An 11639-nucleotide genomic window follows, 5' to 3' on the forward strand; every position below is an offset into this window, starting at 1 on the left:
TTACCTGATTACCTTTTCGACTGAATCTGGCTAAGCTATTCTTCAACTCAACTACCCCATCAATAACAAGACTTTGAAGGCGACCGTATTGCTCAGGTCTAAAAACGTATCCGGAAAGTTACAAGTGGTAATATTAAAAGGGATAGCACTAACTGATCTTACGGCACGAGAATACATCGGTTCATAAATTAAAGCACAAGAAAAATGCAATAAAAAAACTCATGGAATTTGCACTTATATTTTTTCAGAAAATAATAGAAGTTTTATGGAATGTTATTTTTGCCAATTTGTACTACTCAAATTCGAAATTGATGAGAAAGGGGTTCGTAAGCAATGTATCAATTGTATTAAAAAAAACTTAAACAAAAGATATGTCTTCTACGAATTTTCTTTTTTACCAAAAATTCAGGGTTGGTTCACGGCAGTGTTGTGATACGTTAACTGGTGTAATATGTGATATAAACTATTTGAAAGTTAAACGCCTCAGTAATTCATTATTCGAGAGTTCACATTTATTTACAAATTGAGTAAAAAATTGCTCTACTTATTTACACAATAAAATCACACATACAAAACAGAAATTCGGTTTCTCAATTGTTTGTTCTAGCAATCATGGCAGTTGGTTGTCATCTTGAGCAAATGAGCATTGATCTGCTGCTGAGATTCATTTTCATTTTTGGCATCCTGTTTACAGAGTTCCTGGAGCTGGGGCAAGGTTCAGTTGCTTCTGGGAGATGGCATGTCCTGGCAGAGGGGCAACGTGGACGGCTCCACGGTTGGCAGTGACCGAGGTGGCTCCGGGAACAACTCCGGCATGGTGGGCAACCGAAGCAGCTGGGGCACCCCAATGGGCAGCTGGCCACGCTCCAGCCCAGTGAGCACCAGGCCAGGCACCGTAAGCAGCAGCCGCTGGCCAAGCACCGCCCCAGTGGGCAGCGGGCCACGCTGGAGCATTAGCCTGAACAACGGTTCCCCATGGACCTCCCCATGGCAATCCAGCGGCTGGCCAGCTGGCCTCCGAGGCGACAGCAAGGGCAAGGACAACGGCAGCAACGATGAACTGCAAATAAATCCAAAAATTGTCCCATTATCACGTTATCACACGTTAAGCACAATCACTGATAACACTGATATACCTTCATTGTGGCAGATGAGGTTTGTGGTTGGTTTAGTAAGTGGTTTGATAGTTAGAACACTTGAGTTCGGTATGCTTCAACTCAGAACCCGGTAGTCGCTTTTATACACCTAACATCGATTCGATCTCTTCCAGAACCTCTTGCGATCTCTTCAAACTAGACTGGATCGAGCGCAACGGGCTATTGCACTAGGGACACCCTCTGCCTCCCAACACCCCAATCTAATCGCGAAAGTATTGACCGTTAATAATAGTAATTGCCCATTAAGACTCTATTCGTGATTGGTTGGTATCAAACCTTCGCTGCATTCTTCAAGAATCCGACGAGAGACGACGAGCAACCAACACTAACCAGCTGTGCTCAGATTAGGTACCACCTGTTGACGCCTATCGCTGTGTAGGTTGCTAGTAGACGAGAGTCCTAGTTACCAACACCCTCCTTTCGGTAAATACCTATCTTTGAATTGCATCTACTTCGAGTGCAAGGGGAAGGGGCGAGAACAGCGATTATTCAAACGCGCGTGCGGAAAAGGAGTTAACGTTTTCTTACGAACCAGGCATTTGCCCTTGCACCTTCTTGTCAACATGTATACGACTTTCAAGATCGCTCAGTGTGGTGCGATAGGTTTGTATATTAACTATTCATTGGCCAGCGATGATTGTCTCTTACGATGTTCCAGACTTCGAAGGCATCACTCATTATGAAGATTATATTTTTTTTTCAATTTTTCGGCTCAAAATGTTGCTAACAAACATCAACTCAACACACCCTCTCGATGTCATTGGAAGAGGTAGCAGAAACATAGGCGTAACTAGGATGAGAAACTAGATTCTAGGCTCTAGAGTATGCAATAATGAACAATCTCTTATTTAATAATACGTTAAAAGTTAATTTATAAATTAGAAAAAGATGGTTCATAGTCGGAAATGATTTGTAGATTTTTTTTAATTTCCCATTCCCAATTTCTTAAATAGTTTATAGAATTATTAGGTAACAATTAATATATGGTAAACATTAAGGATGAGTGCAATATTGAGAAAATGCAAAATGTGTGAAATCAGAAATCAGTCACTTGTCACATTCCACTAAAAAGCTCAAAATAATTTTCTTAACAGAATTCAGTGTAATTTTCAAGGAAAAATATAAGTTTTCGATAAAGGAATAATTTGTCATGGGAGAACTGCTACAGATCTATGTGCTCAATATTATGTTTAACTGTAATTCATCTTTAATTTACTTGTTAATATAATTCTCGCTGAACTTTTCAAAAGGTCCTAAGTAACATTTTTTTCATGATTTAATTTGAGTAGTGCAATCAATAGCTTTCACATTAGTTTTTTGATTGCGCTACTCAAATTAAATCGTGAAAAAAATGTTACTTAGGACCTTTTGAAAAGTTTATCGAGAATTATGTATATAATAATGTATTTGGATAGAGAAAACTAATAAGAAATGCTGCTGTAAACAATATGTTCAAAAATTGGTCCTATAAATTACTCCGCTTATTTATAGAATGTTCTAAATAAATCTCTTTTAGGTACGAAGACCCTTGAACTCACGCTCCCCTGTTAACCCCAGTGTGAACCACTGAAGGAGAAACTAGACCACTAGTCAGAGCAAGATAGCTGGTTAGACTGTTAACTGGTAAGTGCCGCCATACACAGCTCAATCATCATAAAACAGTCATAATTTCAATTCCGATACAGCTGAAGCCATCGGAGCGCATTCAAGCCATTCAACATGGAGATAGTAGCGTATGTACGAACCACCCCCGACCTATAACAACGCGTAAAATAAGAGCAGCAGTATTCTGTTTATTTTGCTAGTAGAGAATCCAATCTAAAGTGGCTTATATGTACCGGAGATAAAATGACCAACAAAGACTAAACGCTGCAGGGTGGGTTGGAATTTAGAACGTTCTATTAATAAAATGGGCAATTAAATGATTGAACTAATAAGACCACATTTCGAACATGGTTATTCCTATATCAACGGTGCATAATCAATAGGATTAGTTGAGCTTTTTGTCTAAATTTAAGAATAAGTATATTTTTAATTGATTGAGTGCAGCATTATATTACTTACTTTTCAATACTGTTTTCCTTAACTGTTCCAGTCATCAATAAGCCTATTCATTGTCAGTTGCGTTTTTAAAGTAGTTTTTAAGAAAACGAAGTAAAACATTGTAACTACAAAAACAATTTTCTGTTAGGTGTTTGTACTAGAGAAATAAAGGCAAATCTGTCACAGATACCCAAAACTTATTACTTAGGGATTGGGATTGACAGGAGAGGTAATCCTAAACCTACCAAGTAATACAAGGTGTAGGGTTACTTTCGCTAATCTTCCGGGACTTCTGGATGTCATTACATCAGCAAGGGACTATGCTTACGCTTTTTATATTATGCATTGCCCTAATCGCTACTCGCCGATGATAGTTCGAATAAATGTTGCAGTACAGTTGGGGTCCCACAATGAGACCAAAACAAACAAAATGTCGTGATTAATTATTTTAGAGCGTCTTAGGGGAAATGCTACAAGGTTAAAAGACTATTATTCTTCTATTACTTCCACTATTAACTTTTTTATGTATCAACAAGCACATACGTATTTCGTTTCCTACTTGGAAACTTCTTCAGTCGATAACAAACACTGAAGAAGTTTCCAAGTAGGAAACGAAATACGTATCTGCTTGTTGATACATAAAAAAGTTAATAGTGCAAGTAAATGGAAGAATAATAGTCTTTTAACAAAATGTCAATTTTTAGATTTCTGCGTGTAAAATGTAAATGTTTAAGCTTATATCTTTTGTTTTGTAATCAGGACACTTTCAATTTTCCTTTGATTTTTTACACGTAGGAAAAATAAATTAGGATTTCAATAAGTCACAATTTATGAATGAGCATCTATTTGGTTTCATTACAGACTTATGCGGTTCATTAAAATGGCTTGTGAATTCCATAACCGTAGCTTATGATTGACATAAAAGTTGATATTGAGGAAAAATATTGAGTTTACGATGGAGATGATGGAGAAGTGAGCATTCGTTGATTTCTTCTCGGACCATTTTTTCCTTTTATCTCCATATTTAATAATTTTGATAATATGGGGACACTTGATCCCCCATTAGTCACCCTTACAAAAATTTGGCGAAAAAATTCAAAAAATATAAATCTGTTCTCAGGCTTCCAATTTCTTGTAAATTTGACAGATTTTAAGAGGGGTTGACAGGAAAAATCATTTATTGCGTAGATAGCAAAGAAAGGGGATCAAGTCTCCCCAAATTTTAAAATTGCATGTGCTGTCGAATTCAATAACAAAAATCATTCATGTATACGCACAGCAAATCGAAAATTCCGCGTATTTTGAAGGAAAAATATTTGAAAAATCTGAGGGCACATTTCTAATTTTATCAAAGCAAGTTCTTGAAGAGGGATCAATTTCCCCCGAATATTTGAAAAGTCGATTTTTGACAGCACTCCAAAAAATCGATTGAGTATCAATAATAACAATAATTTAAGGACTGTCATACATCAGCAAAGTTAAATTCTATATTTCTTAGAGAGTCTGTGTTGAAATCGCGTATGTTTATTTATTTTGGCTGTACATACATCGGCAATTAGAAAAGAGTATCAAGTCTCCCCAGTCTCCCCTACAGCGACACAAACGGTCGTGTTTATGCTCGCCCATCGGGAAAGTTTTTGCAACTGTTTTTGTCTACATTTTTATTTTCTCGCTCGTTCCGCTCTCGCGGTTGGTGTTTCTTTCGAGGCACGCTGCTTCAAGCGCAACCCGTGCGAAAGGAGACGTGCCCGTCGGTACTCTTCAAAGGCGACCCGCTGGACCTGCGCCCAAAGCTCCGCCAACTAATTGCGAGGGGACTAAACTGCGCGTTCCGACTTTGCAGTGAAGCTGTGAAGGTTATGTCAGCAAACAAGGATCACCACAAGTCTGTCAAGAGTTCCTTCAGGTCCACAAGAATGAGGACTATACTCATGACCTCCCTGAAACGAAGCTGCTCAATGCCCTACTGCGTGGACTCCACGATGTGGATGAGCAGGAACTCATTGCCGAGGTGGAGGGTTGTGGACTCAAGCCTGTCGCCATCCACAAAATCGTTCGTCACGACAAGACGAGAAAGTATCGGGATCAACTGGTATCTGGCCCAACTCGAGCAAGGCTCCATCACTTGGAAAGACCTCATCGACGCGACAAATTACTAGGCCGTCGACTGGAAGCGATATCGGCCTGTGCACCGAGACGTGACACAGTGCACTAACTATTTCAATTTTGGGCATGGCACCCGTAATTGCCATATAACCTCGCGCTGTCTAAAATTTGGCGATCCCCACCCAATCGAAACGTACGACAAGATGGCTAAAATGACCCAAAGTGCGCCTGTAGCTATAGCGACAGGCTTTCACCTGGGCTCTGCCGAAGAAGAATCGTTTTCCTGCACTCAACGAGGTGAACTATGCGGCCATGACGACCGCCCGTCGGGTGATTCCAGGTGCGAGCCCATCCTAGCAACCATTTTTTTTTTCGATGAACATGCCAAGAATGAAGGCCTGGTTGAATCGGGTATAGTAACCGCGCAGCCTTGGGGTGAGCTGCGAGGATATCGTCGGAACAAATATTTTTTGAGATTTTTGTAGCATGCTATTCATTTTTCGCGTTTCTATAGATATTGAAAGGGGCAGATATGTAAACATCGCGAACATCTCTCATTGAAAATGAGAAATTCCAGTACTGCATCAGTTGCTCCGGGGTGTAGAGCGGAGCAGATTCTTCCGGTGGGAGAGTTTCATTCGACAAAACCCAGGAGGAGGGTTGTAACGGTGTGAGGATTGGAATCGCTCGACGGGCGATCGGTGGCTCGAAGGCAGTACCAGCATACTGGGCTGCCTACCCAATCCATTAACAAAAATCATCCAGGCCTGAATGGTGCACCTTAGAAATAACGATTTTTCGAATAAGACCCGCGCTCTCCCAGATTTTGCTAAGCCGTTCTGGAAAATAACCAAAATTCTAAAATCCAAGCCTCGGCTCATTCTACCTTTGCTCCACGATAGGGACTCTTCAGATCGCTTGATAACTCCTGCAGAGAAGGTCGCCGAAATAGGTCGTCACTTCGGCAGCTCACACAATATTGGACAGAATATCGTCAGTCCACACGAAGCAGCAGTCAGCGAGCATGCTAACAACATCCAGCCGGCAAAATCATCTAAAGCGTGAAGGCCCCAGGCTTTGACAGCATTCTGAATCTCCAGCTCAAACACATGAGTGTTCCGTTCTTCGAGCACCTTTCGCTGATCTTCAATCAGTGTCTCCGGCGCTGCTACTTCCCATCGTCCTCAAAGTCAGCGAAAGCCATCCCCATATGGAAGCCTGGTAAGGATACTTCCTCCGATTTATCGACACCTGAACCTTCTATTTGGGTTATCCAAGCTGTTCAAAAAATAAATACACAGTCTGCGAACATCACAACATCTTGCTAAAGGAACAGTTTGGTTTCAGACACGTTCGATTCACCGTGCCTCAACTGACCCGAGTTGCCAACGTCATCAAGTGGAACAATTATCTAAACATGCCTCTTCTCGTTGTTATATGAAAATTACCATGAGAATAGTAACTTTTAAGGAAAACCGTTCCGTAACATTGCCAATTAGACTAAAAAAGTATATAAAACGATCTTATACAGTGGGCGGTGCACATAGGGGTATTTTGCCAATCTAGCCGGAATAAAGTTGATTTTAAAAAAATGGCTTTTTCGTAGTGTAAAAATATGCAAAAAAAAAAGCTGAATAATGTGGGACCTGCTATCTACATACATTTTCTTATTTGCAATGATATTTTGCTAGCTACGCTCTTTGAAACTTTGCGGTTTTTGAATAACGTTTTCGTTTTTGCGGACTGCTTTTTCATAGCACGAAATTAATTATTTCGTTATTCATTCTGAATAACCTTAATTTACATTATTACCACGGATGCTGATTATGGTGGTAATATAGTAGTCCATAAATATTTTATTGTGTGTGTGTGCTTCATCCTCTATCCCTCACCCAGCTGGGGGTGTTGATTAAGTAGTACTACGAATAATTTGATCAGATCTCATGTTCCGTAATGGTGCCCTTTTTGTTACGAAGACTAGTACTACAAAAAGGATTCACTTCTAAAGCAAGAAAAGTGTCTTCAGAAGTGTGGGGAATGGGATGTACTAGTTGTTCATAACAGGTACAGCAAAACTTCACAAGGACGCCCTTATTCGTACTAACTACTCAGGGAGTAGAAGGTCGAGAAGAGCCATCGTTGCTAACTAAAGCGTGAACCGGATACCTGGGACTCCCACAATATCCGCGGCAATAGCAGCAAACGATGCCCTGTACGTATTTAGTGCTCAATTTAGTAAATTTATATGTTGGCGAAGCAATAAGAACTGGAACGTGCTCACCAATTTAGTTCGTCCAGAGTTCAGTATCCTTCGCTTCCATTTAAGACGTGATCGCATTGCCCAACAGTTCGCCCAACTGTGGCTGATTTGGCAGCTGCAAAGTTCTCTTTGGGTTAGTGGCTGTGGATGTTCCGGTTGCTGTTACTCTCATGGCTGTTGCTGCATTAAAATTGGTTGTAGTGCATTTACAGTATTGCGTCAATGTCTTCAAGCATTTGAAAGTAGGAAGTGTTCAAATATTAAACAATGGAATTCTTGAATCCTGAAAAGATGAGACGAAAAAACGAGGGCAGTTTCAAACATTACAACTTTACAACAACAAGCTTTTGAAAATCAATTAAATCCCTGAGGAAGGCCAAGACCAAGGGCCAAAACGTAGGAAACTAAACCAGCGTGTCGTTTCGATTTTTGTGAGACTGAAAAGCCGCTAATCCCAAAGTTAAAATCAATATGGTTTCCCTTATTATCACCGGGAGTTTTGAGAAGGTGTGTAGTGGCACATTAAAAAAGTGTTTATTGAAGCAAAAAAAGGCCGGATCAAATGTCTCGCTGCTCTTGAGTCCAATTAATAGTGAGACCACGAGCTAGAACACGCTAAGTAATCCACTTTGCTTGAATATGAATAAAGATGGCTTCACCTAACTCATGGTTTCCCAAACTGTGGGTCCCGAACCCCAGGGGGGTCGCGAGCGGATTTTTGGTGTGTCGCGCAGAACAAATATTAATTGCAGCTCGACTGCCGAACCTTTTGATCATTTTTTTTAGGAACATTATTTCAAGTTTAAACCGCATTTTATTTTAAATATCCATCACCACGCTATTTTATTTAAACATTTATGCCTAAAAGCTGTCCTCTAAAAGCTGAAGTAAAATAAAAACGCTAACATTTTGACAACTAATACCATGTTATGAAACTCATATGTGAATATGTACGTTATGTGGAAGATATTGATTTGGAAAATGTATTGGAGGTAACCACTTTCCCTTCGATGGGACTCGAACCCAATACCCTACAGTACGCTAGACCGGTGCTTTAACCAACTAAGCTACGAAGGACCTCCGTCGGCCTTCGCAACCTACCAATACATTTTCCAAATCAACATCTTCCACATAACGTACATATTCACACGGCACGGCAAAAAAAAACTTAAATGGTGCCAGAAGCTCCACTGGAACATAACAATATTTGATCAAATTAAAAACAAACGGTCAATTTTTGTACGTTCTAGGTTCAAATAATAGCATTTTTCATGTGCATTATGTATTTCTTATTTCTTTATTACTTAAGTAGTCCATAAATATTTTATTCATAGAAAAAATCGATTGTTTTGAGATATATGGAGGAATCAATAGTTGTTACTTTTGAATAAAAAAAAAGATGAAAACCTCACAATTTCATTGGTCTGGCATTTCGTTATTCGGCGATATTCGGTAATATTTCAGTACATAGCAGCTAGATATACATATTTCATATTTTGTAATCCCGAAAAAAAAATCTTGCGCAAATTTGCGCCATTTCAAAGTCGGGATATCGAAAGTTGTGATACAATTTGAGATTTTTCTGTGGAATGCAAGTTATTTCCAGGTGCGATGAACTTACCATCTCACTTTCTAAGCGTATAGATGTCGACTAACTATATGATAGGTGCAGCAGGGACTATGTCCAAGGGCTTGACGATCCCTCCCCAGGCCATCTGCGAGTTGTGGTGCCTGCCTAGGATGTGGTGGGGTTTGACAGTGGGCTCTATTAAACCTCTATAAAAAGCTGCATGTATCCGCAAGTAGGCTTCGCCAAAGCGACCGTGTGCCGCTCAAAGCGCACAAGCCCAAGTCCTGGTGTTAGGTGGGACGCTAAACAGCCCTGACACGACGGCCCTCCGACGAGACAGGAGGTTTGCGCAGGCCCAATAAGCCGCCTTTAAAAATAACGATTACGAACGGCATAGAAAATAATACGACTCGATACAATCGGCAACGACCTAGGCGATATGGCAGACAACGGTGGTGGTATGGTAATGAACCTAGGAGCACGCGCGCAAGACATGCGACTACCGGCTCCGAATCTCCAGGAAATCCAGGAGGAGATCGGCCGGCTGAAAAACAACAAAGCCCCTGGAGTTGACCAACTACCAGGAGAGCTGTTTAAACACGGTGGTGAAGCACTGGCTAGAGCGCTGCACTGGGTGATTACCAAGGTTTGGGAGGATGAGGTTCTGCCGCAGGAGTGGATGGAAGGTGTCGTGTGTCCCATCTACAAAAAGGGCGATAAGCTGGATTGTAGCAACTACCGCGCAATCACATTGCTGAACGCCGCCTACAAGGTACTCTCCCAAATTTTATGCCGTCGACTAACACCAATTGCAAGAGAGTTCGTGGGGCAGTACCAGGCGGGATTTATGGGTGAACGCTCTACCACAGACCAGGTGTTCGCCATACGTCAGGTATTGCAGAAATGCCGCGAATACAACGTGCCCACACATCATCTATTTATCGACTTCAAAGCCGCATATGATACAATCGATCGGGACCAGCTATGGCAGCTAATGCACGAAAACGGATTTCCGGATAAACTGATACGGTTGATCAAGGCGACTATGGATCGGGTGATGTGCGTAGTTCGAGTTTCAGGGGCATTCTCGAGTCCCTTCGAAACCCGTAGTGAGTTACGGCAAGGTGATGGTCTTTCGTGTCTGCTATTCAACATCGCTTTGGAGGGAGTAATACGAAAGGCAGGGATTGACACGAGTGGTACGATTTTCACGAAGTCCGTCCAGTTATTTGGTTTCGCCGACGACATTGATATCATGGCACGTAACTTTGAGAGGATGGAGGAAGCCTACATCAGACTGAAAAGCGAAGCTAAACGGATTGGACTAGTCATCAACACGTCGAAGACGAAGTACATGATAGGAAGAGGCTCAAGAGAGGTCAATGTGAGCCACCTACCACGAGTTTCTATCGGTGGTGACGAAATCGAGGTGGTTGAAGAATTCGTGTACTTGGGCTCACTGGTGACCGCCGATAACGATACCAGCAGAGAAATTCGGAGACGCATAGTGGCTGGAAATCGTACGTACTTTGGACTCCGCAAGACGCTTCGATCGAATAGAGTTCGCCGCCGTACCAAACTGACTATCTACAAAACGCTTATAAGACCGGTAGTTCTCTACGGACACGAGACCTGGACGATGCTCGTGGAGGACCAACGCGCACTGGGAGTTTTCGAAAGGAAAGTGCTGCGTACCATCTATGGTGGGGTGCAGATGGCAGACGGTACGTGGAGGAGGCGAATGAACCACGAGTTGCATCAGCTGTTGGGAGAACCATCCATCGTTCACACCGCGAAAATCGGAAGACTGCGGATGTCGGACAGTAATCCGGTGAAAATGGTTCTCGACAACGATCCGACGGGAACAAGAAGGCGAGGTGCACAGCGGGCAAGGTGGATCGATCAGGTGGAGGACGACTTGCGGACCCTCCGCAGACTGCGTGGTTGGCGAAGTGCAGCCATGAACCGAGCTGAATGGAGAAGTCTTTTATGTGCAGCACAGGCCACTCCGGCCTTAGTCTGATGATAAATAAATAACTATATGATAGTATTTAACAAAATATTATTCATATTTACGACATTCTAATCAGGCGTATTACGCTTGGGGAACGTGGGGTAAAACGATCAATAATTCATAACAGCTGGAAGGAATGTATCTGTGACAGTCGATTATTCACAACTTTAATGTTAAATTCATAGACAATTAGACGAATTACGATGAAGAATGATGATCCCTTGGCACAAAAGGTGAAACCAATGCCATGTTTGAATGGTTTAGTGAAGACTAACTAATTCATATTTTTCTCAATCTTAAACATTCACTCACTCACATTATCACACGTTCACATATTCGCTCATTTTTTTTCTCATCTACTCACAAACTGATTTATATAACTCTTTCACTTTTTCACTCAATCACATTCTTACTCATTCATTCAGTCACTAGCTTACACACATATTGGGTCGTTATCTCATTAGCTAACTTTATTACCCACTATTATAC

The 11639-nt window shown here is 41.4% G+C and overlaps 1 protein-coding gene across 1 annotated transcript; it reads right to left on the reverse strand.

Moving 5' to 3' along the window:
* Positions 1-490: 490 nt before the first annotated feature.
* LOC134217808 (adult cuticle protein 1-like) lies at positions 491-1295 on the reverse strand. The gene is made up of 2 exons (XM_062696625.1): positions 1137-1295; positions 491-1060 (listed from the first exon to the last, which is right to left on the reverse strand). Exons 1-2 carry the CDS (start codon positions 1140-1142, stop codon positions 689-691), a joined length of 378 nt encoding a protein of 125 aa, XP_062552609.1. The 5' UTR covers positions 1143-1295; the 3' UTR covers positions 491-688.
* Positions 1296-11639: the final 10344 nt, after the last annotated feature.

This window comes from Armigeres subalbatus, chromosome 2 (assembly GCF_024139115.2).
Source record: "Armigeres subalbatus isolate Guangzhou_Male chromosome 2, GZ_Asu_2, whole genome shotgun sequence".
Lineage (NCBI taxonomy): Eukaryota > Metazoa > Arthropoda > Insecta > Diptera > Culicidae > Armigeres > Armigeres subalbatus.